General features: G+C 45.9%; 2 protein-coding genes and 1 long non-coding RNA gene across 3 annotated transcripts; 1 reads left to right on the top strand and 2 right to left on the bottom strand.

Annotated features, from left to right (window-relative positions):
- Nucleotides 1-524: 524 nt before the first annotated feature.
- Nucleotides 525-12,262, bottom strand: LOC310711336 (arylacetamide deacetylase-like 3). The gene is made up of 4 exons (XM_083513175.1): nt 11,524-12,262; nt 5,543-5,759; nt 3,833-3,896; nt 525-2,204 (listed from the first exon to the last, which is right to left on the bottom strand). The coding sequence occupies exons 1-4, from the start codon at nt 11,698-11,700 to the stop codon at nt 1,430-1,432; spliced, it is 1,233 nt and encodes a 410-aa protein (XP_083369301.1). The 5' UTR covers nt 11,701-12,262; the 3' UTR covers nt 525-1,429.
- Nucleotides 5,710-8,113, top strand: LOC310711487. Its single transcript, XR_014528493.1, has 2 exons — nt 5,710-5,837; nt 7,284-8,113. It is a non-coding gene; the product is annotated as an uncharacterized lncRNA (long non-coding RNA).
- Nucleotides 12,263-13,192: 930 nt separating the features above from the next.
- On the bottom strand, nt 13,193-24,404 carry LOC310711341 (arylacetamide deacetylase-like 4). The gene is made up of 4 exons (XM_083513185.1): nt 23,896-24,404; nt 18,157-18,367; nt 15,417-15,480; nt 13,193-14,787 (listed from the first exon to the last, which is right to left on the bottom strand). The coding sequence occupies exons 1-4, from the start codon at nt 24,070-24,072 to the stop codon at nt 14,016-14,018; spliced, it is 1,224 nt and encodes a 407-aa protein (XP_083369311.1). The 5' UTR covers nt 24,073-24,404; the 3' UTR covers nt 13,193-14,015.
- Between the last annotated feature and the right edge of the window lie 1,061 nt (nt 24,405-25,465).

The raw sequence follows: 25,465 nt of genomic DNA, 5'->3' as shown, positions 1-25,465 counted from the left end.
ATCTGCTAACTCCTATGGGTCTGCTGTGAGTGGAGCTAACATCGGCTACAATCTGATGTGTCTACCTGGCTATTGTTTTGGACCAGGTGGTCAGAATGCAGGCACACCAACACCTGTTAGAATTCCTGCTCTGTGATTGCAGTCATGGGATTGTTGTCTTTCACGTGACGTGTATGTTTTGACTCCACAGAGCGGGAAGTGACGGAGACAGGATGTTTGTGTTACTGTGTTCCGTGAAGTGGGACTATTGTCCTTTGTTTTCTCTCTCTTTGCTGTCTGATGCTAGTCCAACATTCTGACCACCACTCTAATTTTGTTAAATTGTGGGGGCGGGGTAGGGAGCCCTCCCAAGGATTTGGGGCTCTAGTTGCTCCCCAGGGATACTGGGTACAGACTCCAGTCTTGCTCCTCTAAAAAAGCATCTAAACATTTGAGGGTTTGTAGGAATGGTTTGCCAAGAATGGCCACATGACTGCTCCCCTACAGGAAAAAAGGTTGGCACAAAAAGCCAAAAGACACAAAGCTGTTTCCCAATTACCTTGTCCTTAAATTGGCAACATTCAAACATTTATTGAGGTTGCTTCTTTTCCTGAATATCATCCATATGAAGATTTTTTTAAAAAGGGTTCAACAACCTTGGAACATAGGCACTACAGTGGTACCTCGGGTTAAGTACTTAATTCGTTCTAGAGGTCCGTTCTTAACCTGAAACTGTACTTAACCTGAAGCACCACTTTAGCTAATGGGGCCTCCCGCTGCTGCCGTGCTTCTGGAGCACAGTTTCTGTTCTCATCCTGAAGCAAAGTTCTTAACCCGGGTCATCCTGAAGCAAAGTTCTTAACCTGGGTATTTCCAGGTTAGCGGAGTCTGTAACCTGAAGCGTATGTAACCTGAAGCGTATGTAACCCGAGGTACCACTGTATTAGGGTTGCCACATGAACATATGTGTGCACAGAACAATTTATTAAACTGCTTAGCATGTACATATGAGCTCTCTTTAAGGCAGGGGGATGTTAACTCTTGCCCTACCAGACTCCTTCTCCAAGATCTTGTAGCTTAGCCAGCGTATATCGTTCTCAATATGTATATTGTTCTCAATACTGAGAAAAACTCCCTATGATTATTAGACCATGATGGCATCAGTGTGTGTGTGTGTGAGAGAGAGAGAGAGAGAGATTTCCAGCAGAACATAGCTCAATTCCCGTAAGGCATAAGGTTGGGTGTGTTTCTCTCTGTGTGTTATGCCATGCTTCCCACAGCAGCCATTTTTCATTATGCCATACCCCCTAGCAGCCATTTAGTGTCACATCATAGCCCCACCATGGTAGCTATTTTATGACTGGTGCCCCAGCACTCTCTCAAAGTTCAGGATGTTCCCACCGGTCCAAAATGGTCGGAGATCCCCGATTTAGAAAGATGCTTTTTGGTTTTATAAGCTCTTTATAAAATTGACTATCTTGTCCAGCCCTCTTTTACCAGAAGGGAAATTCAACCAGTCTCTGTCAAAGAAGGTTAGAATCCCGTGGAACCCACTTTCAATGTGGTACCAAGTCACTGCTATGCCATTGTCCTCCAATCTTTTCTTGTAGAGTAATCCATCATCCCTTAGGACGTCATATTCACAGGTCACAATGCAGGTCTCAGGAAGCAGGCGGACAATGGCATCGTCGGCAAGAAGGGGCGAACACTCTGAAGAACTTAGGACCTTCACTTTGTTGTAGACTTCATCATCACAGGGAACTGTCGCCACGGGCTTGTAGCCTCTGGTTTTAAATTCGCTCGGGATGTTTTCTGCACTGAGCCATTTCTTGTACTTCAATCTCAGGTCTACCGGAACATGAGAGCCTTCCAAAATATCTTCGAGGAGCGAAGCTTCCCCATTCACGTGTTGCAATATGTAAAAAGCAGCCCGTTCCCTGAATAAAATGGGCACGCCGTGGTTTTGCTGGTATGAAGGCAAGTTGAAGTCTACAGCCTGGAGGCCCGGGTAAATGAGGATCTGTGCCCGCACTTTTGCAAGGCCTGGTCTATTCACTAAACTCTGGGAGATACAGGCAGCCATGCAGCCACCCGCGCTGTCGCCAGCAATGATGACACGGGTGTTGTCCACACCATAGTCTTCTGCCGTCTCCAGAAAGTGGGTGGTGGCAGCAAGACAGTCGTTGAGCGGGGCTGGATACTTGTGCTCAGGAGCCAGGCGGTACCTAAGGCAAAATCAATCCACAGTAAATCATTTCCATCTGAGATTGTGTATGATGCTGCTGCTTTTGAATGATCAAATAACGGCCAGTCCCCATAGGGTGAAAGGCAGGAAGCCCACCAGCAGGTGGAGCCAGAGCCAATGACAGGCAACTAATTCTACTCTTTCCCTTTATCTCCTCTCTGCTGAGTTCTTCAGGAGCAATGCTGAGATTAAGGAGGAAGCAGACAAACCATACCTACCATCTATCTATCTATCATCTATCAATCTATATCTATCATCTATATCTATCTATCTATCTATCTATCTATCTATCTATCTATCTATCATCTATCTATCTATCTATCTATCTATCTATCTATCTATCTATCATCTATCTATCTATCTATCTATCTATCTATCTATCTAAAAAGGGACGCGGGTGGCCCTGTGGGTTAAACCACAGAGCCTAGGCCTTGCAGATCAGAAGGTTGGTGGTTCAAATCCCCGCGACGGGGTGAGCTCCCGTTGTTCGGTCCCAGCTCCTGCCCACCTAGCAGTTTGAAAGCACGCCAGTGCAAGTAGATAAATAGGTAACGCTCAGGCGGGAAGGTAAACGGCGTTTCCATGCACTGCTCTGGTTCGCCAGAAGTGGCTTAGTCATGCTGGCCACGTGACCCGGAAGCTGTACGCTGGCTCCCTCGGCCAATAAAGCGAGATGAGCGCCGCAACCCCAGAGTCGGTCACGACTGGACCTAATGGTCAGGGGTCCCTTTACCCCTATCTATCTATCTATCTATCTATCTATCTATCTATCTATCATCTATAAAAATATATTCTACCCTACCTCCCAAAGAAGCTAAGGGCGGCCAGCACACAAATGAAAAAAGCAATTAAAACATCGTAAGAGCAGCTGCAATACAGATGCAGGCTCTCAAAAGGCTTGTTGCAGGAGGAATATCTTCACAGCACCTGTAATATTTAACAAGAGGAGGTAGATGCCACAATACCAATAACCTGCTCCCTACATTGTGTGGAATGGACCTCCTGATAAGATGGTACTGGATTGTAAATAATAAGGCAGCAGGGCTTGGAGGAATCAAGACCAAGGTTGGTGGTGCAGGGCCCCATTTCCCCCTATGTGCCATTTAGGCACATGGCTTTACCCTCCATGGCAGTGGCATAGCATGGGAGGGGGCCACAGGGGCATTGACACAGATGCTATTAGGCAGTTGAATGCTCATGCATGCTCCGTCTGTTTCCCTCCTTCCCACTCCATTGTTCCACATGGCCCTGGGTGCTGGCAACCCACGCTACGCCACTGCTCCATGGTCAGGCAGACCTGGAAGGTGGTCCACAAAGGGAATGTTCCCCTTGGGCTGCAAAGGGCGCTCTTTCCCTGAGGTGAGCAATGCTGAGCTAGATAGACAAAAGTCTGGCATGGTATAAAGTAGCCTCTCATGTATTTACAGTGGGTTACCCGACTTGCTCAGTGGTCAGAGAGCCAGGGTAAGTTGCAGCTCACGGGGCAACCACACAATTAGGCTTCGTTCTCCAGCTGGCAAGTGAGCTGCTCTTAACATTTTGCCATGCTGTAGTTGAGTCCATCACAACCACGGGGGGCTGGGGGTGGGGCGGAAAACATTGACTTACTCCACAGACACAACCACGGATTCACTCTCTCGGGCCAAATAGCGGCAGATATTTTCATGGGTTTCTGAAACAAAAATATTCCCAGAGTTATCCATTTATTCATTAGTAAGATGTGATGATTTGATTATGTACTTCCCAGGTGCAACAGTTAATGAGAAGAACCTCATCACCACCAAAAATATATGCCAACAAAATTAACAGAGAACAAACTCCCTGGGGATGTTATTGCACTATATTCATTTGACAAAATAGGGAAGATAAATATGTTTCCCCCCATGATAAGGAAGAGAGGGAGGGGAGGAGGCACAGATCCCATCAGGGCCTGCCCCAGTCAGACTCCATCTCCTTTGGCCAACAGGGAGTGGATGAGAGAACAGTAAAATGGTAGAATTACATTATTGTAAACCATAAAAATATATAAATCCCAAACCTACAGTTTCTTCTAGTTCCAAAATGCAGATCACTGCCCCGCCTCCCAAAAGATTTTTTGTCCATTACTTTCCAGTGACTGAAGGAAGAACAGAGAGTTAAGGTGGGCTAAATTAGCAGGTTAATTACAAGCGGAACAAATAAATAAATATAACCCCACTGAAAAGTGGTCCAAGATGCAAAGCTCCAGCCTTATACTGGAAAGCCTTGACCACCCCCTTCTGATTTTTAAGTCTCTTCAAAAAGATTTCAAAGTTTTTCCTCTAGAGCCCATGAGGACTAGAAGGCTGATGTTGTTTCTCTAAAGCTAGGATGGGGAATCTTTGGTCCTCCAGATGTTGCTGGACTCAATCATCCCTCATCACCATTGATAATGCAAGGTGGGACTGACGGGACTTAGAGTTCAGCAACATCAAGAGAGTTAAAGGTTTCCCACCCCATGCTCTAAAGCAATGTTTCTCAAACTTGGGTCTGCAGCTTTTGTTGGACTACAACTCCCAGCATCCAATAATAGCTAGAGTCCCAAGTTTGAGAAACACTGGTCTAACCTATCTCACAAGGTTGTTGGGAAGATATAATTGCAGGGAGAACTGTGCAGGTCAACTTGAGCTTGTTGGAAGGATGGCGGGGTAACAAAACAAAACTCAACAAAACACAAAACACAAAACACAACCACAAAACACAAAACACAAAACACAAAACACAAAAAACAAAACACAAAACACAAACCACAAAACAGCAGCAACAACAACAATGTACAGGAATCAACAACTACCGTATTTTTTGCTCTATAAGACTCACTTTTTCCCTCCTAAAAAGTAAGGGGAAATGTGTGTGCGTCTTATGGAGCGAATGCAGGCTGTGCAGCTATCCCAGAAGCCAGAACAGCAAGAGGGATCGCTGCTTTCACTGCGCAGTGATCCCTCTTGCTGTTCTGGCTTCGGAGATTCAGAATATTTTTTTTCTTGTTTTCCTCCTTCAAAAACTAGGTGCGTCTTGTGGTCTGGTGCATCTTATAGAGCGAAAAATACGGTACTTTGAAACTTATCAGTAAATGATGGCTGCAGCATGTCTGGAGCATCCTGACTCCAGAAAGCCCCCTTTGGCTTGAGATATTTTTGTGGATGCTTTGGTGTGGTTAGATGGCTGATGATTTTGAGGAGAAACCTTATTATGAACTGGGTCTTAATTCAGAGGTGATCCCTCTGCAAATGCCCTCTGTGTATGTGTTACCCCACTTCATTCAGATGTTGACACAGATTAAGTTTGGACATAACTCACGGATGCTTCCGAACACCCAGCCGCCTCCATGAAAGAACACGATCCCCCTCCTTCCACCAGCAGAGGGAGTCTTTGGTTGGTAAATCCGGACAGGCACATGCTTAAACTTTGCGTCTTTAATGAAGAGCGCATTTTCTTTCCCCAGTTTCCGGCTGTTTCGCACAATCCGCACAAACTGGATTTGTGTGCAGATATGTAGGTTTTCCAAGATCCTTCCCTATTGAGAGAACAGGAAGAAGAAACAAAAGTCATATAGGAATTAACTCGTGGCAAGTTCATCCAAACAACTACAGTGGTGCCTCACAAGACGAAATTAATCCGTTCCGCGAGTCTCTTCGTCTAGCGGTTTTTTCGTCTTGCGAAGCAACCCTATTAGCGGCTTAGCGCAGTGTTTCCCAACCTTTTTTGGGCAAAGGCACACTTGTTTCATGAAAAAAATCTCAAGGCACACCACCATTAGAAAATGTTTAAAAAATTAACTCTGTGCCTATATTGACTATATATAAAGTAATTCTCTTTAATAGGAATCAAGTAAACACAAGGAAAGTATTTTACATTGTCTGGTTTTGTTTTTAACAGAAATGATTGTGCGTGTTTTTGGTACTCAGATACCTGTTGGAGCACCCCTCCTGCTATGTGCCAGGCTGGCAGCTAAGATTTATGGAGGGGTCCCTCCTCCTGGTCCCACTCCTGTGCAGTGTGTGTGTGTGTGTGTGTGTGTGAGAGAGAGAGAGAGAGAGAGAGAGAGATTTTTATTTCTCTGCATTTTATTTTATATATTTTGTTATTAAGAAGATAATAAAAACTGAGGTATAAAAATGTCAGAATAAATAAATAAATACAAATCTTGAAGCTTGTCATTCTAAAACTTAAAATGGTCACTTTTTCCAATAGAACAATTCTTCCCACTCTTACTATTTACTAGGTACCTTTGCCATTGCACTGAGGATCATAAGAGACTGAGTCAGAACGAGGAGTGATGTGACAAGAATGAAGCAAAGGATATTTACCATATTGGCACCAGCACCGCACAATACCTGCCAGGCTCAATGCCGGTCTCGCGCTGCCGCTTCCCGCGCTCTCAAGGCCCCGGGAGGAGGAAGGCGTGAAGGGAATCCCGAAGGCGCGAAAACCTCGCGCATGCGCAGGCCTTCCGCCTGCGACAGCCCAGTAGGCCGGCCGAAGCGAGCTAGCGTGCGGCAGAGCGGCGATGGGATGTGGGAGGGAGCTCGCTTGCCGCCCCGCGTGTGCCTATGTGGGGCACGTTACAGCCCCGTGACGTCAGCGCCACGCAGGCAGCCAAGCAGGCAGATGGCAAGAGCCCCGCGCTGGGCGGCCTCTCCTCGCCGCCGCCGCCCCGCCTCTTGCCGCCCGACTCGCCCGCCTCCCTCCCACGGCACACCAGGCAACATCTCGCGGCACACTAGTGTGCCGCGGAACAGCGGTTGAAAAACACTGGCTTAGCGGATTAGCGCTATTAGCAGTTTAGCGGCTATTAAAGGCTTAGCGGCTATTAAAGTCTTAGCGGATTGGTGGCTAAAAGGCTATTAGCGGCTTAGCGGCTTAGAAAAAGGGGGGGGGAACGAGAAAAAATCAGAACACTCGCAAGACGTTTTCGTCTTGCAAAGAAAGCCCATAGGGAAAATCGTCTTGCGAAGCAGCTCAAAAACGGAAAACCCTTTCGTCTGGCGGGTTTTCCGTCTTGCGAGGCATTTGTCTTGCGGGGCACCACTGTATTTAGATGTTCAAAATCTAAGGATCATAGTGCTACCCAGCTTGGATGAAACCTGCTGCGGCATGAGGACAGGGGAAATCATTTCAGAATTATAACATTATGGGTTATGTGGTGGACATGCCAGATTTAGATATAAGCTAAGGAAGCTATAGCTGAGGGCCCCACACTTTTGGGGGGGCCCAAAAATATAAAGGGGAAAAAACCCCTGGATGTACATTTCCAAAATATAAGATAAAAAACAAATAAAATAAAACCTACATACAGCAACAATGTTTTGAGTTGTGTAGGCTCCTATGATGTAAGTAATGGGCCCCACCTGCTAGCCTTCTCCCTAAAATATTCAACACAAAAAACAGTGACAATTTGTTGTTGGCAAAGGACAGCTGGACATATAAAGGGCCCCATTACCGTCAGTAGCTTAGGGCCTCATCAAACCTAAATTTGGCCCTGTGTGGTGGACGTGAAGGGTGATGATATAAGAGGAGATTCCTTTTTTAATATGCTTTTTATTAGTTTTCTTAAATAACAAACACACACAAAAATTAACAAAATAACAAAAGGAAAAAACATACCTACATCCATAAATCCCTAAGTTCTTACAACCCCCACAAAACCCCCTTACACCACCATATTCTTAATTCCCAATTATCCTTCCCAATAGACTTCCGTCTTCCTCAAAGCGAGTCTGTCTTATCTTTTTGTTAAACTGCTTCTTTGATCATTTTCCCATTTCTTTTATTATTTGAATGTTATACTTACAATATTTCTTGTAATGTGCAAAAACTTAATCAAAGCCATGTCCAGCTTCTGACTTGAGGACACTGTTGTTGTTGTTTTTTAAAAAATATTCTTTATAAGTTTCCCGGTCTTTTTAAAATTTTTGGTTTGGCTGGCTCCTAATTGTCTCTGTCATTTTTGCCAGCTCAAGATATTTAAATAATTTATCCTGACATTAGGTTATGTTTAGGATAAGTACAATAACAACCTTGTAAATGCTTTTTTTCTTTTCTTTTTTCTTATTTATTTATTTACATGGGTGTGTATTAACAATTGTTATTTTCTCTCTCTCTATATATATATAATTTTTCTTCTATTTTTCAATAAAGAATATTAAGAAGAAGAAGAAAAACCTAGCCCAACTAGGAGAAGGAAATCTCTGCTGCCTTGGGATATATTTGGGAGAAAACCAGGGGCCAGCAAACTTTTTCAGCAGGGGGCTGGTCCACTGTCCCTCAGATCTTGTGGGGGGCCGGACTATATTTTTTGGGGGGAAATGAATTAGTTCCTATGCTCCACAAATAACCCAGAGATGCATTATAAATAAAAGGACACACTCTACTTATATAAAAACACACTGATTCCTGGACTGTCCACAGACTGGATTTAGAAGCCATTTGTGCTAGGGCTGATATTGGGAGTTTTAGTTATGATGTGTATGGTATATAGACCTAATGAACTTGACCACTGGTTCCCACCCGGTACCCTACTCTATAACAAGCTTTATTCATAAACAGCAGTTTGTGCAACCTCCTAAGGAAGGTGACAACGCAACAAAATTCAAAACAGTAACAGCTAATTGCACATTTATCCAATATCAAATTAAAACTATTTAATTCAACAACACTGATGAATTCAATCGAGCTTTTGAAAGTCTGATACTCATTGGCACCTACACTACATCCCTCTTGCTTCTTAGCACACACCCCCCCCCCCGGTAATCCCACTGCCCCTTTGGGGAACTGCTGGGCTAGATGAAAAAACTAGTTTTTTGGAAGGCATGCTTCAGCTGATTGCTTTGAAGAAAAAGCAGCTGTGGCAATGGAGGCTGATCCACTGGAGGGAATGAGGCCCTGCTCCACCAGCCTCAGCGAGTCCCTGCCTGCCTGCCTGCCTGCCTGCCTGTCGTGCCTGTTTATCAACTTCCTCTACCACCACCCTAATCTCAGTGTTGTCCTTGTTGAACTCAGCAAAAGTTGAATTCATTGGCTCCATAGAACTGTACAATTGTAGAACTGTGGAGCTGGAAGGGATCTCCCCCCCCCCCCATCCAGGGTCATCCAGTCCCACCCTGCAATGCAAAAAATTCAACAAAATCCCCTATAGGGGATCCAACCTCCAATGAAAGAGAGAGTCCACAATTCTCCAAGGGAGTCAGTTCCACTGTCAAACAGCTCTTATCATCAGAATGGTTTCATTATAATTTGAATCCACTGGTTTGGGTCCTACCAACCTGCTGGGATCTTGGTGGTCATCTAATCCAACACACAGACACACACTCTTCCGCAATGCCGGCATCTCAACCCTCAGTCCCCCATCTAATTTGAAACCATACTGGACCCTGCTTAACTTTGCAAATGTGCTAGCAGTTTTATTGCTGCGCCACTAGGAGGCCAGCTTGCTCCATCTTCCATGCCACAGCTCTTCAGATAATTTGAGGACAGCTCTCCTATCACCTCTCAGTCTCCTCTTTACTTTACCAGGCTAAACAGCCCCAACTCCCTCAACTGTTCCTCATCAAGGGCTTGGTTTCCAGACCCTCAATCATCTTGCTTGCCCTCCTCTGCACACATTCCAGTTTGTCAATATCCTTCTTAAATATCCTCTCAATAGCTCTGGTGCCACCTTTCTGATTTCCACCTTAACACTGGGTAGCAGCTACCACAGAGCTGCAGAATCCCTCTCCAAATCTGGCTCGGGGCCTACACTAATTGCCTGGAGGAAATCCGCCCGCCTATTAACTGTTATCTGCTCCTGAAAGGGCAATATGTAGTAAACAACACTTTCAAGGGCAAACACCAGCCCAGGTGTGGGTGGGTATGCATCAGCAGAAAAGAGAGTGAGCAGGAAAAGATTGAACATGCCTCCTTCACCTCACTGCATACCATTCTCTGTGGCGGCACCTTGCCAATGGAGCTCCCTTCAGTCTGTGCTCACCTCAGATATGTTTTACGAGGTGACTTTAAACCATTTTATCAGGCCAGAGTTTTGGACTCCCGTGAGATAGACCATTTCCTTGGAGTGCAATTTTAGTGATACTATTGCAGCAGATATAAAGGTCTTGTGTAATTGCATTTTTTAAAAAAAATATCTGTGTTGACCTTCTTTCTCACAAAGTTTCTTCTTTCTCATTCTTTCATTTACTCATTCGAAGTCTGCCTGTGAGCCTGCTACAAACATTACTGCTCCCACAGCAGGCAGTAATTGGCCTTTGGATGAAAATGTTCCAGAGGTTCTGTCAAACACCATTAATAATTTTTAAAACTTTCTCTCTCTCTCTCTCTCTCTCTCTCTCTCTCTCTCTCTCTCTCTCTCTCACACACACACACACACACACACACACACAGAGAGAGAGAGAGAGAGAGAGAGATAGCTGTCACATCCAGACTGTTTAAAGCCTGTTTAAAGCCCAAGGAATCCTGGGAAGTGTAGTTTGCTCCTGACAGAGCTACAAGTCCCAGCAAACTGCACTTCTCAGGATAAAGGTAAAGGGACCCCTGACCATTAGGTCCAGTCGTGGCCGACTCTGGGGTTGCGGCGCTCATCTCGCTTTATTGGCCGAGGGAGCCGGCGTACAGCTTCTGGGCCATGTGGCCAGCATGACTAAGCCGCTTCTGGCGAACCAGAGCAGCGCACAGAAATGCCGTTTACTTTCCCACCAGAGCGGTACCTATTCATCTACTTGCACTTTGAGGTGCTTTCGAACTGCTAGGTTGGCAGGAGCAGGGACCGAGCAACGGGAGCTCACCCCGTCGCGGGGATTCGAACCGCCGACCATCTGATCGGCAAGTCCTAGGCTCTGTGGTATAGCCCACAGCGCCACCCGCGTCCCTACTTCTCAGGATACTTTGGGGGAAAGTCACGTGCAGCGTGGATGTGACCAGAGTCTCACTCAAGTTACTGCAGAAAGTTCAGCGAAATGCTAGCGCCCAGCAGATACTCTGAACCTGGAGGATTAATCCTGCCCAGTAGTTCAGCACCAGAGCCAAACTTTTCTGGGTTGCGTTTTTAAACACTGCCAGGCTCGTTCCTTTCCTTTTCCCTCCTCCTACCCGATAATTCGTCTCTCGTTAGATCTCTCCCTCTCCGACAGGGGGGCGCCTACTTTACCATTCGCGATGTCGGATAGAAACAGGTTAAAATCAGGAGGAGAGCGCAATGGCGCGTGGCGAATGGGGAGGCGGTTAAGTTCGTGGGTTTCCCGCAAGTTACAGCCTCGCCTTTGGATGGGGCGCTGCGATCCACTCACCAGGACAGACGCCCCAATCAGCGTGGCGTGAATGATTCGCAACCTGGCCGGGTGCTCGACTCCAGGAGGGATCTCCGAGTTGGCGTAATCGAAATAAATGCTTCCCAGAACCAGCAGGAGGAACGCTGCCAAGAGGGCAGCCACCAGGAGCACCAGAAACGCGTGCAGGAAGCCCATGTCGCTGCGGCTCGGAAGAGCGCCTGCTTTCGCCCTTGGATTTTCCTCCTCACCGAACTTGGCTTGGGCTGTCGTTTATTTCCTGCTTTCTGCCGTGGCTGCGATACTCAGGTTGCAGGCAGCTGGAAGGAGCGTCCCTAATCCCCTCCCACGCGCGGGAGGGAACGAAAGGCGAGCGCGGGTTCCTTCAGAGCAGCAGAGAGACCGACCGAAGCCTCGCAGGATTCGATTGCCACCCCCAGAAATTCAAACGCCCCCTCCCCTTTCCCATGCAAGCCGAGCAGAGGCAAGTGTTGTTGCGCATGCAAAGAAAGAACCAGCGAAAGGATTTCGCGCCCTCAAGGTTGCTGAACAGGTGAACAGACTACTGAGACACCCGAACAGGAAGCGCTGCAGAAGGCACGGCGAAGTGAAACTAACTTAGGTTCAGGAGCTGGCCGGGCCAAGTATTTCGTCTCTGTTGCACCTCATTGGGTGGAGAGAATGATTAAATCTAGGAGTCTCCACACAGCTGCAGCGGAGGTGGAAAACCTGTGGCTCTCCAAGTGCAATTGGACCACAACTCCCACCATCCCTGACGGTTGGCCATACTTGCTGGCGGAGCCGTACCTGCGGGGTGGCCGGGGCGAGGGGGGCGAGGGAAGGGTTACCCAGATTTTTTGTCCCGGATGAAGGCTCCAGAGGGGCGCCATTGACGCTCCCAACCTGTGTTTGTGTGTGTGTGGGCTCGCGTAAATGCGTATGGGGTGGGGTGCCAAACTGGGTCTTTGACCCCTGCTAAATAAAGCCTAGCTTTGCCCCGCTTGCTGGGGCCGATGGGAGTTGGAGTCCAGGTTGCCCACTCCTGTCATAAAGGATACCAGTAGAATAACTGGTACAGCTTCTCCAAAGTTCATCTCATCAACTTTTTGGAATGCTTGAAATGTACAAAAACACATGCAACAAATTTGGAGTTGTGGGTGGGTTTTGAACCAAGAACCATGTAGATTCTACACAATCATTTTCTGAAACTAAACTCTCTCTCTCTGTGTGTGTGTAGGAAGACAGGATCACAGTCACTGGTCAAGCCCTCAGTACTTTCAGAATGTGTGTAGGGTTTTTTTTTAAGAAGGTATGCACAAACAGAAGCAGGTTTTGGTGCGACTGGCTCTGCTGCGCTGGGAGCCAACACTAGAGGGCGCTGCAGGGCTTCACAACTATAATGCAGTGAATGGAGTGGAACAGAAGACGAGAGGCACCTGGGTGCTAAATTTTAGCTTTGCACAAGGTGCTGCTGAAATGTTAAAGAACAAAGTCCGCCACTGGCACAAATGTGTGTTGAAGGAGGGGGAGACTAGTGGGCACAGCCCCCCTATATGTGTGTTTAGTAAACCACTCCATAAGTTCTCTCAAAAGGTCTTATCATAGCATAAGAGTTCCCCAGGGCTGCTGAAATTCAGGGAGACATATTCTGGGCCCTGCTACCAACAGCCTGGTGACCCAGGGGCACTGATTTCTTTTATTTATTTGTTTGTTATATGCTTCTCATTCCAATGAATCACAAAGCAGCTTACAAACAATAAATAACAATGACAACACAAATACAGCACAATTAACGGCATGAGTAAAGCAATTGCCTCCCATAGAACACCATCGACGAAACACCTAAAAAAATAAGCTAAACAGCGCAATTGTAAAAAGTCAAATTATAGGATTCACAAAGTACTATGGCATTCATCATCTATGAAACAACGCCAACCACATTAACAAAATAACAACCAAGTGCTGCCAAATTCATACACACACGCTCCCCACCCCCATGATTCAAGATCTTTCATTTGGTTCATTAAAAGGCAAGTTCACATAATGCCCATGGCAGCAAGGCTGTCCAAAAGGTTCTTTGGGCTGGAGGTGAGCAGCTGAGCCTCTTCTTCCCAGAAAAACACCAGGGCAAAGTAGAAACCAACCCTTCTTGCATCCACTGGGCAGTGAAGGGACAGCTGCTCCCAATGCTTGCTTTCCTCTTCCCTCCTCATTCCTTTATCCTTTTATATCACATTTTTAAGGTTGCAAGCCTGCAAGCAGGAGCTGTCTTATTTTTAAATATCTGTAGAGCACGTTTTACAATAAGAAAAGTATCCCTGCACCTCTGCGTTCCTCATAACTTCTGCCATTGTTTAAAACCACCACCTGAAGCGGAAATGGTGTGAAGTGCAGTTAAAAATATGGGAGAAGCCAAAATGAGCAGATCCTTTCATCTCTATTCGAAGATAAATAAGATAGTTGCTGTTGATCATAAGAAGTCAGAGATACAAATCATGACTTTTTTTTAATGCTCATAAGTCTTTTAGAAATGTTATAATGTTGTTTAGCCCCTTTTTCCCAGAAGGAAATGATAGAAATCCATCAAATAGACTTATCACCCCATGAAATCCATTTTCAATGTGGTACCAGGTGACCGGTACCCTATTGTCCTCCAGTCTTTTCTTGTAGAGGATGCCATCGTCCCGTAGAACATCATACTCACAAGTTACGATGCATGTTTTTGGAAGTTGGCTGACCACAACGTCATCTACCATGAGCGGAGAGAAAGTTGGCTCTAGAGCTTGCTTCACCACTTCGTAGAGGTGGTCCTCATAGGAAGCGGCCGTAGGTGGCTTGTAGCCTCTGACCTTAAACTCACTAGGGATGTTTTCTGAGCTGATCCACTTCCCAAATCTCATTCTTATGTCTCTGGGAACATGGCAGCCCTGCAGAACGCTTTCTAACACTGACAAGTCCTTATTGAGATACCGCAAGGCTGCGCCAATGACGTTCTCCCGGTACAAGATGGGGACGGCTCGGTTTTGCTGGTACGAAGGCAGGTTGAAATCTATTGCTTGGAGGCCAGGATAGATCAGAATCTGAGCAAGTGGCCTCGGGATACCAGATCTGGTCACTAATGCCTGGCAGACAGAGGCGGCAATATTCCCTCCGGCGCTGTCTCCGCTGATGACGATGCAGGCCGGGTCGACTCCATAATCTTTGGCGGTTTTCATAAAATGTATGCTGGCAATCAGGCAGTCCTTATACTGGGATGGATATTTCTCCTCAGGGGCCAAATGATACCTGGGATACGATTTATTTGTATATAAGACAAATCTGGCCAGAATAACCAAACCAAAATAACAGCACAATAGGATCACTTCTTATACACATTTAACTCACATGATTTCAACCATACGTGGCTCATAATCAGGCATAGACAAACTCGGCCCTCCAGATGTTTTGGGACTACAACTCCCATGATCCCTAGCTATCAGGACCAGTGGTCAGGGATGATGGGAATTGTAGTCCCAAAACACCTGGAGGGCTGAGTTTGCCTATGCCTGCTCATAATGAAAGGTTGTAGCCAGCTAGGTTCCGCTCTGAGTAGACCTATTACAATTAATAAGCCTAAGTTACTCATGGTCATTAACATTAATGGGCCTACTCTGAATAGGATCCAACCCCAAACTCATAGCCATTTTCCCATCAGGCACTGCAATCTGAATTTACTTTGCATTGGGCTGCGTGTGTTTCAGTTGGGAAGAGATAGCCTTCTGCTGGGGTCCACCATTAAGTGATGCCAGTTGGGAACTCCACATTCTGTCCACTGAATGTGTGACCAGGCAGGTGCCAGTGGTGGAATCCCTGCAGCGTTTAGCAAATTCAGCCGTATAACGCTATTAGTCAGTTCCCAGGGTCTGTTTACTTACCCAACAGAAAGCACCACCGAATCACTTTCTTTGGCAATGTAGCGGCAAAGGGGGTCATAGGAATCTGGAAAGACAAGATGTGTGGGCCATGTTAGAAGAGTTCTGGAGGCCGTCTCATCCTAGCAGAAAGTTGGGATTAATACAGGTGTTATGAAGGCAAATGATTCCAATTAGAACAACCAAAGCAACAAACATGTTCCATACAGTTTCAAAATAGTAGAATCATAGAATGGTAGAGTTAGAAAAGACCACGAGGCTTGTCTAGTCCAAGCCCTGCAATGCAGGAATCTTTTCTTCAACATTTTGTTCAACCAGTGGCGTCTTGCCCATAGATATACTTAAGACGGCCCTGCTCACAACTCTAAGGTTAAGAATTTAATGATCTGCCAAATGAGCTAAATATGATTCACCTTTGGTCTTTGTGCACCTGAGCACTTCAAGATTATTCATTTATAGTCCTTCATGAGGAAACCAACAAAGCATCTTAGAATGCCCAGAGACACAAGGACCATTCCATGCTCCCCACCCCCACCCCAAACTGTATGTTATGCATTTTTCAGTACACTTGAAAGGACAAGGTGAGCTCCTCACCGCCAGCTATTCCCGGCTCACTCTGGGGCAATCTGTTAAGATGGAGAGTAGGAAGATACCCAACTGATGTAATCTGTTCTAAACTATTTGCAAGCTGAATGTTTGGCTGCATTATTAACATCATATACACCTGGAATGTTACTTGTTGCATAGGGGTATACGGAGATGATCTGTTATATGTATTTTTAGAAACTGAAAAATAAAGTTAAAAAGAAGAAGAAGGGGAAACAGACAAACAGACAGACAGACAGACAAACAAACAAACAAACAAACAAACAAACAAACAACACTTGTAGCTCTTCTGGGATCTGAAGGCATGAAGACTTCTCCCTCTCTAATCATCCATAAGGACATCTCTCTCTCTCTCTCTCTCTCTCTGTGTGTGTGTGTGTGTGTAGCATCAGAAACTCATCCTCAGTCTGATCTCAGCCAGTGGCACTGACTATCACCTTTCTCCTTCTTGGTCTCATTGTTTCCCTTGCAAGGAGGAAGAGGAGGAGGAGGAGGATGGAGACAAAACTAGAATTAGTTGAGTCTGCCTGTCATTGGCTTTGGCTACTGTTGGCCTCCCTGCTTTCCACCGTACCAGTCCCAGTAGGCACCAACCATCACAGGTACCAACACTGAGTTAGATGGACAGAAATCCACAACCAGAATAGCATTCATCCCTCAATTACTACAAAAATCTTTCTCATTTCATCCAGCCCAACTGCTCTATCCTCCCTCAAGTGCTGCAGAGGAAATTGCCACAGACAAATCAGAGGTTGGTCCCAGAGGTAGAGCCCCAGACTTGATTTTTGTCCCTTAAGGTTGCAGCTCAAAGCCTAAGGTCAAATGTGAGGTTGTGTTGTTGTTGTTTTTTAAAGTTCTGTGTAGGTAAAGGTAAAGAGACCCCTGACTGTTAGGTCCAGTTACAGACGACTCTGGGGTTGCGGCGCTCATCTCGCTTTACTGGCCGAGGGAGCCGGCATACAGCTTCTGGGTCATGTGGCCAGCATGACTAAGCCGCTACTGGCAAACCAGAGCTGTGCACAGAAATGCCGTTTACCTTCCCGCTGGAGCGGTACCTATTTATCTACTTGAACTTTGACGTGCTTTTGAACAGTTAGGTGGGCAGTTGTGTAGGTGGTTCTATCTTATTTGCTAAAAAATAAGCAGTTCAAACTGGTACTGATAAACAATGATGTTGTTGACATGTGGAACCAACTGTACGTACTACTGATTCCCTGGCTAAGGTTACTTTTTGACGTCAACAACCAACACAGTGGAGTAACTTCTTTCCTGTTGGGCCATTTCCCCTGTTGAAAATTCTTTCCACCTGCTCCTTTTCTCATCTATTGGAGGACCATCTCCCTTGTTCTTTGGCTTCATGTCTCCGGTTTTTTTGACTGACTGCCCACACCAAAATGGTCAAATCTTTCCTTGTAGAAAAGCTGCTAAAAAAATAACAATAAAAAACCTGGATGGATTTGCTTTCAGTTTATCCAGTTTGAGTCTATAAGGGCAAATTTGCCTGCAACTTTCATTCACTTCTGCAGGAAAAAAATATAGCTTTTTTTTAGATTTCTGATGGGGCCGGGGGCAGAGCATCAGATTGCAGAGATCTGATTTTGACCTGAATAACAAATCAAATAGGAAAAGCAGATTTGATCCAAGACAAATTCAGTTGTTTCTCAATGCTACAGACAGTATTTACCGGTATCTTGGTGACGATCTAGGTATTACATTTATTTCAGTATTAGTAACCATGACTAGCTTCTTTTTAAGTAATACAAAAAATGCCATCCCACAGCATGTGGGGAAAGAGAAGTTTAATAATTTCCTCCCTAGCCTTGAAAATTGTCCCCATGTTACAATATAATTATGAATAAAAATAAATAATTAGTTAATTATTACCATCATCATCTATCATCCTAAATAGAAATAAATGAAGACTGTCTAATAAGGATGAGAACTATTATAATGTTGCATTTCAGGGAGATGGAGTTATGGATCCTCAGGTCCATGGACAAAATGAAGCCCTCAAGTCCTTTCTATTTGACCCTTGGCCATCTCAGGTGAGATACCCTCTTCCCCAGGCCACACCCATCAACACCTCTGCTCCATGCCTTCCTCAAGTGGAAGTGGCTGACTTTTCAGGATGCCTTACTGATGCTGCCGAACATCCAAGATCCTCCATGGAAGTAGATGACTCCTCTTCTTTCTCTTGGGCCCCGTGGCTGGTAAACCCTTACTGGGATGTCCTCAAACACCAGGTCCCTAGTGTCAAGCTTGGGGTCCTCCCCCATTCTCCTTACTTCTTGGATGCAGCGGTAGAAGTGGATCTCAGTGCACAGGTGGAGATTCTCCAGAATCTTCCCCTGTTTGGAAGAAAAATACAGTGAGAGGAGAGGAGGTGATATGAATTCCAAAGAGCGTGTTCTCTCCTGTGCTGGATGTTTCCATTCTCATAAGAAGAGTCCAATGGCACCATCTAGCACAGCATCCTGTTCTCATAGTGGCCAACCAGATGTCTCTTCTGGGAAGCCCTCAAGAGGTAACTGAGCACAAGAGTCCTCTCCCCTCCTGTGGTTTCCAGCAACTGCTATCATTCTCCCACTCTGCCCCACTGCAGTTACTTATTGTAACTGTTAGGAGTGGATTTCTGTTAAATCTTGAAATGCTAATATCTAATGTTACTCTATATTATTTTAATAAATGTTGTTTTATTTGCATATTGCATATTGTATTATGCATATTGTCTTGTTCGCATCTCCGCTCCTCCACATGCAGCTGCTGGGTGACCTTGGGCCAGTCACACTTCTCTGAAGTCTCTCAGCCTCACTCACCTCACAGAGTGTTTGTTGTGGGGGAGGAAGGGAAAAGGAGATTGTTAGCCACTTTGAGACTCCTTAAAGGGAGTGAAAGGCGGGATATCAAATCCAAACTCTTCTTCTTCTTCTTTATATAATGCTATCTGCTCTGAGCCTGGCTTTGGCTGGGGAGGGCGGGATACAAATAAAATTTATGATGATGATGATTATTATATTCCCTATTTCTGTCATTGTCATGTATAGCCCTAGCAGAGTGCCAGATTCTGAGTTCTTAGCGGATGAACAAGACACCTCACAGACTGAGGAGCAGACAGGGCCTCCTGAGGCCAACACTGAGTCTACTTGTGAGTGAGGTGTCTCTTCGTAAGTAAGCAATCCCTGACACTAGGGCTGGGAGATGTCAGGTTTTCAACATCGTGATGTATCATCAGCCAAGCATTGTGGTCTGGCGATACACTGCGAGGCTGAAACAACAAGCTGCAATGGCCCCAGCCCAAGAGATGCTAGGTGAAACTGCCACAGCTCTCACTATGGGAGCTGAGGCACTTTTCACCACAGTGCCTCGTGGGCCGGGACAATGCAACTTGTTTGCGAGGTTCAGCTGGGGAGTGGGAGGGCTCCTTCCTCCCAGCTACACGAGTCCCCTGCAGGGACCTCGGGACTTCTTTCTGAGGCTCAACTAGGGGGAGGGAAGGCTCCTGCCCCCCAGCTGAGCATGAAACTGGTTTCGCCCCCCAACTGAGCATGCCCCATGCCTCTCCAGCTTGCATGCGAGGCATCAGAAGACGAAGAGTTTGGCTTTGATAGCCAACATTATCACTACCCGAAGGAGTCTCAAAGTGGCTAACATTCTCATTTCCCTTCCTCCCCCACAACAAACACTCTGTGAGGTGAGTGGGGCTGAGAGACTTCAGAGAAGTATGACTAGCCCGAGGTCACCCAGCAGCTGCATGTGAAGGAGCGGAGTCGCGAACCCGGTTCACCAGATTACGAGTCTACTGCTCTTAACCACTACACCACACAGGGCTTGCTTAGCTGGCAGGTGAGAGCAGTTTAAAACAGCGGAGGGAGGAACAAGCTGTATCAGCCTGGTGATACAGCTTGCTCCTCCCTCTGCGGTGTGAGGGGCAGAACGATGGCGGCTTCACCCGGCCGTAACTTTCGGGTGAAGCAGCCACTGCTCCCGAGTCCCTCTGCTACCAGTGGCCTGGTGTTGAAAGTAACACTGGTAGCAGAGAGACCCAGGAGCGGAGGCGGTTTTGCCTGTAATATATCGCCCGGTGAAGCAGCCTTCACGGCCTGCCCTTCATGCATCAGTACATCGCCCAGGCCTCAGGCCTACCTAATACTCCTTCACTGACAGCAGCCGTGGGTGGCTCTCAAAGAGGATTAGACAAATTCATGGAGGATAAATCTGTCAACGGCTATGCTCTGCCGCCACAGTTGGAGGCAGCAAAGCTTCTGAATACCAATTGCTGGGAAGCGAAAGAAGGGCAGAGGCTCTTGTGCTCAAATGCCACTTGCTGGTTTCCCACAGGCATCTGGGTGTACAGGATGCTAGACCATTGGCCTGTTCCAGCAGGCTCTTGTGTTCCTCCTGTCAGGAGGCCAGGGTATATAATGCCTTCCTGGTTCTGGAAGCAACACGGATCTCTGTCTTATATCCCGAGTCTAGTTACTCTGCTCTGGTGTGTTATACCTTGCGTGGCACCCTGTGATATTGACCTTTCCCTTACTTCTGGTGTGTGGACACACACTGCCCCCCTATGTTTAAACTGGGTTTGTTTAGACTGTGCTGCACTGGAAGCTCTGTTTGTGCTGGTCAGTACTTTGGTGAAAGTCTTATATCTCCTGGGGTTGTAGTTCCTGAAAGCACCCACAAGAACACGACTGAAGAAGCAGGGAAGACACAAAAACACAATGTGAACCATAATCTACTATTGCTCCAAAGAGTGCTGTGTTTGGGGGTGGCCCCCAAGTCCCATGGAGGACACTGCCACGTTGTCCCTGTTTAATAATAATAATAATAATAATAATAATAATAATAATAATAATAATAATAATTTATTATTTATACCAAGCCCATCTGGCTGAGTTTCCCCAGCCACTCTGGGCAGCTTCCAATCGAGTGTTAAAAACAATACAGCATTAAATATTAAAAACTTCCCTAAACAGGGCTGCCTTCAGATATCTTTTAAAGATAAGATAGCTGCTTATTTCCTTCACATCTGAAGGGAGGGCATTCCACAGGGCGGGCGCCACTACTGAGAAGGCCCTCTGTCTGGTTCCCTGTAACCTCACTTCTCGCAATGAGGGAACCACCAGAAGGCCCTCGGTGCTGGATCTCAGTGTCCGGGCTGTACGATGGGGGTGGAGATGCTCCTTCAGGTATACAGGACCGAGGTTGTTGAGTCTAGTTGGCTTCTCTACAGTGGTACCTCTGGTTAAGAACTTAATTCATTCTGAAGGTCCGTTCTTAACCTGAAACTCTTCTTAACCTGAGGTACCACTTTAGCTAATGGGGCCTCCCGCTGCCGCTGCGCGATTTCTGTTCTCATCCTGCAGCAAAGTTCTTAACCTGAGGTACTACTTCCGGGTTAGCGGAGTCTGTAACCTGAAGCGTCTGTAACCCGAGGTACCTCTATATATGGAACAGGGCTGGCCTTTGTAGCACCCCTTCGGCCGTAGCCTCTCCAACCTTCCAGCTCTCCAGCCATGCTCTCTTCCTGCCACCACTACCTCTTTCATCAGTAGTTCTCCTTCTGGCTCAAGGGAACCATCAACCTAGGAAAGCAAGACTGCCCACTGCAGTCCTTGCTAGGGCTGCCGTTTCCTCCGTAGCTTCTTTCTGAACCAAACCTTCCATCTGCTCCACAGTCCCTGCCATGGTCCTTTGTGCTGGGGTATAATCAGGAAGGATGGATTCTTTGAACTCATACGTCACCCTTTCCCCCCTTGATGGAGCCCAGAAAGCCACATGGTCAACAGGCATACATAAGAAGAGCCCATCTAGTCTGGCACTTTGGCCTCACCATGGTGGACCTGAAGGAAACTTGAACACACAGGAGCATTGAAGAGCATCCTCCCCTCCTGTGGTTTCCAGAAACTGGTACTCAGAAGCATTACTGCCTCTGGCCATGGAGGCAGAACATAGACACTGTGGCTAGTAGCCAGTGACAGCCTTATCCTCCATGAATCTGTCTAATCTTATTCTAAAGCCATCCAAGTTGGTAGCCATCACTGCCTCCTGTGGGAGGCAGTATCATAGCTTAACTATACACTGCGTGAAGAAGTGCTTTCCTTTATTTGTGCAGAATCTCCTAACATTCAGCTTTCTTGGAGGTCCATGAGTTCTAGTCTTATGAGAGAAGGGGAGAAATCTTTCCCCTATCCACTTTCTCTGCGCCACGCAATTTTTATGACCTCCTATTGACACATGGGATGCTGCTTTTGTGGAGTCCACCTAGTTCACTATTGCCTGCACCTGCTTTGGCTGTGGGAGAAGCTGGGGTATGAATCTGGGACCTTCTTCGTGCAGCACAAATACTCCACGATGAGTTTCAAGATTATGCCAGGGAAGATCGCATGCACAACTGTATTTACATAGTTCTTTCATTCAGCCTACATACTTCCCCTTCCTATTGTATTTAATTCCATCTGAAAACAGGAAGCTCTGTTATACTAAGTCGGACCACTGGTCTATCTGGCTCATCAGTATCTACACTGATTGGGGGTGGCTTTCCAGGCAGGGGACATTCCCAAGCCCAGTCCAACCTGACCTGGAGATGGTTGGGATTGAATTTGGGGACCTTCTGCATGCAAAGCAGTTGTTGAGCTACTGGGCTATGGGTATTCTATAGACATAGACTGCTTCATACCAAACCATCTCTCTTTCCAAACTGACTTGCAAGAAGTTAAAAGAGTTGTCGTGTATTAGGGATGGGGGGCTTGAGACCGCCAGCTGTTGTTGGGCTTCAGTGCCCATGTTCTCTGCTGGCTCTCGTGGGAGCTGGAGTCCAGCATAATAATAATAATAATAATAATAATAATAATAATAATAATAATAATAATAATAACAATAACAATAATAATAATAATAATATGAATAAATAAATAAATAATAATAAATAATAATAAATAATAAATAATAATAATAAATAACAATAAATAAATAATTAATAATAATTAATAATAATTAATAATAATAATTAATAATAATAATAATTAATAAATAATAAATAATAAATAATAAATAATAATAAATAATAAATAATAAATAATAAATAATAAATAATAAATAATAAATAATAAATAATAAATAATAAATAATAAATAATAAATAATAATAATTTATTATTTATACCCCGCCCATCTGGCTGGGCTTCCCCAGCCACTCTGGGCGGCTTCCAAAAAAATATATTAAAATACTGTAACACATCAAACATTAAAAGCTTCCCTAAGCAGGGCTGCCTTCAGATGTCTTCTAAAAGTCTGGTAGTTGACATCTGGTGGGAGGGTGTTCCACAGGGCGGGCGCCACTACCGAGAAGGCCCTCTGCCTGGTTCCCTGTAACTTGGCTTCTCGCAGTGAGGGAACCGCCAGAAGCCCTCAGTGCTGGACCTCAGTGTCCGGGTAGAACGATGGGGTGGAGACGCTTCCTCAGATATACTGGACCAAGGCCTTTTAGGGCTTTAAAGGTCCATTCCTGTTCCATATAACATGCAACCCTGATATCCTAATGGATGTGAGCTTGAGTCAGACTATAGCTTAGTGTTAAAGCATCACCCTTGTGTGCAAGTCCCAAGTTCAATCCCTGGCGCTTCCAGGTAGGGCTGAGAAAGATTCCTGCCTGAAACCTGGAAGAGACCCTTCCAGTCAATGTGGAGCATACCGAGCAAAATAGTCCAATGGTCTGATTCACTATTCCTGCATTGCAGGGGGTGGACTAGATGGCCCTTGGGGTCCCTTCCAGCTCTACAATTCTGTGATTCTAAGGCAGCTTGCTATATTCCTAATCACAGAGGCAATTTAAAAACAAAAAGGTTCCATCGTTAAAAAACACATGAAAAACTTACCAGGGATGATGCAAAGATCAAGATCCAGTTAACAATGCGAAGCTTCATAGGCTGGTCAATGCCAGGAGGAATCTCAGACTTGGAGAGATCACAGTAAATGACCCAAGTGATCAGCAGGGCAAAGGAAATGATCAGTATTTGCAGGAGAATCATGAAAAAGTTGAAGATTAGCAGCATGTTCTCCAATGTTGGTCAGGTGCTTCCAGTTATTTGTTATCTCCTGGTTCCAGATGCTTGTTATCTCCGGTGTCTGCAGTTTCCCAATGTTATAAGCTGCATACTGTTTGGAACACTGTAGTAGTATCTGAGGGTGGCTGGGCTTTTTTTAGGCTCCGGTTGCAGCAAACACACAGGAAGCCCAAGAGCGTCTGAAAATAGAAGTTGGCCAACGAGCTGCTGGAGTTCTTTTAAGGTTGTGCAAGCCCTGTCGAAGAATCGGGCAACTAAGGAAGGTTAGGAAAACATGACTGTTTTGATCCCAGCTCACGTGTCCTGTGATCCATGTGCTGTTGCTTTCTTTTGGGAAAGAGCAAATTCCAGTGCTAAACACAAGCATGTCCCCAGGTTACTCACTTCAAAGGCACTGCAATGCCAAGAGCGATTGCGAAAATGGATGCGGAGGGGTGGAGCAAGTGGTGCAAAGGGGCAGAACCCTCTCCTAATTTCTGTAACTAGCAAGACAACCACTACCTGGATTTAGGTGGGTAGGGGATCTGTGTCTAAGGTTGCCTCTGAGGAAGGCTCCTTTAGATCCCTCAAGTTTTATAGCACCCAGCAGAGCATGCCCCTCTTTGTTTTCATGATTTGGGTCCAAATTAGAGTTTGAGCTGCCCTGCTGCACTCTCTCCACCCTCTTGGAGCTAACAGCAATTTAAGCCTGCCTTTTTGGCATGAACCGAGCTAGAACCAGCTCCAGGGGTAATTCAGATTATGGGGAAAGGCAAGGACTTGCAACCTTGTTTGAGAAGATAATATTACATTTTATGCTGTAAACCGCCCTCTAATATTAGGGCAAAGGACAGAAAACAAACAAATGGAAGAGGAATTTCCACAGTACAGAGACATAGCTTAGTCACTCATGGAGGACCTGGAACAGAGCTGGTGAGATGTGTGGTCTGGAGAGAGTTCGAAGGGCCACACAGAGAAGCCAAGAGGGCCACATTCATATACTTGCCAATTTAGGATGGCATCCCATGCATCTGAGAAAGTGGACTGTGGTCCCCAAAAGCATATGCTTGTAACACAGTCCCTTAAATAGAAAAAGTCCACGCCACATTCCCATTCCTCTGTGTTATGGAACATAGGGTTGCCAGACCTCCAGGACTGAGCTGAAGTCTCAAAATTAGCCTGTCCCTTTCCAGGTCGCAGGTGGAGGGCTTGACTCTCCAAGTGGATGATAATGCCATTTAAAAAAAAAAAAAAGTAGACCGTGCATGTAGCTTCAGCCTGGCAGGCGTCAACTGCAGATTACTGCATAGACTCTCTTTCCCAATTAATCTCCGCCTCTGCAAATTATTGCATAGATACTCCAGGGAGTCTGCCCTCCTCCCTTTCCCCAATTAACCTCTGA

Source organism: Podarcis liolepis, assembly GCF_965112155.1.
Source record: "Podarcis liolepis genome assembly, chromosome: 7".
In the NCBI taxonomy this organism is placed as follows: Eukaryota; Metazoa; Chordata; class Lepidosauria; order Squamata; family Lacertidae; genus Podarcis; species Podarcis liolepis.
This window is presented reverse-complemented; position numbering and strand designations above follow the sequence as displayed.

What these genes read in the sequence shown, in the direction of transcription:
- LOC310711336 (XM_083513175.1), bottom strand. Translation starts at nt 11,700, where the DNA reads ATGGGCTTCCTGCACGCGTTTCTGGTGCTCCTGGTGGCTGCCCTCTTG. An exon ending in TGATTGGGGCGTCTGTCCTG is followed by an intron (nt 5,760 to 11,523) that starts GTGAGTGGATCG and finishes TTCTCTCAATAG; the next exon opens with GGAAGGATCTTGGAAAACCT. An exon ending in TCCGTGGTTGTGTCTGTGGA is followed by an intron (nt 2,205 to 3,832) that starts GTAAGTCAATGT and finishes ATTTTGCCTTAG; the next exon opens with GTACCGCCTGGCTCCTGAGC.
- LOC310711341 (XM_083513185.1), bottom strand. Translation starts at nt 24,072, where the DNA reads ATGCTGCTAATCTTCAACTTTTTCATGATTCTCCTGCAAATACTGATC. An exon ending in TGATCTTTGCATCATCCCTG is followed by an intron (nt 18,368 to 23,895) that starts GTAAGTTTTTCA and finishes TCTTCCAAACAG; the next exon opens with GGGAAGATTCTGGAGAATCT. An exon ending in TTGGATGTTCGGCAGCATCA is followed by an intron (nt 15,481 to 18,156) that starts GTAAGGCATCCT and finishes TTGTCTTTCCAG; the next exon opens with ATTCCTATGACCCCCTTTGC.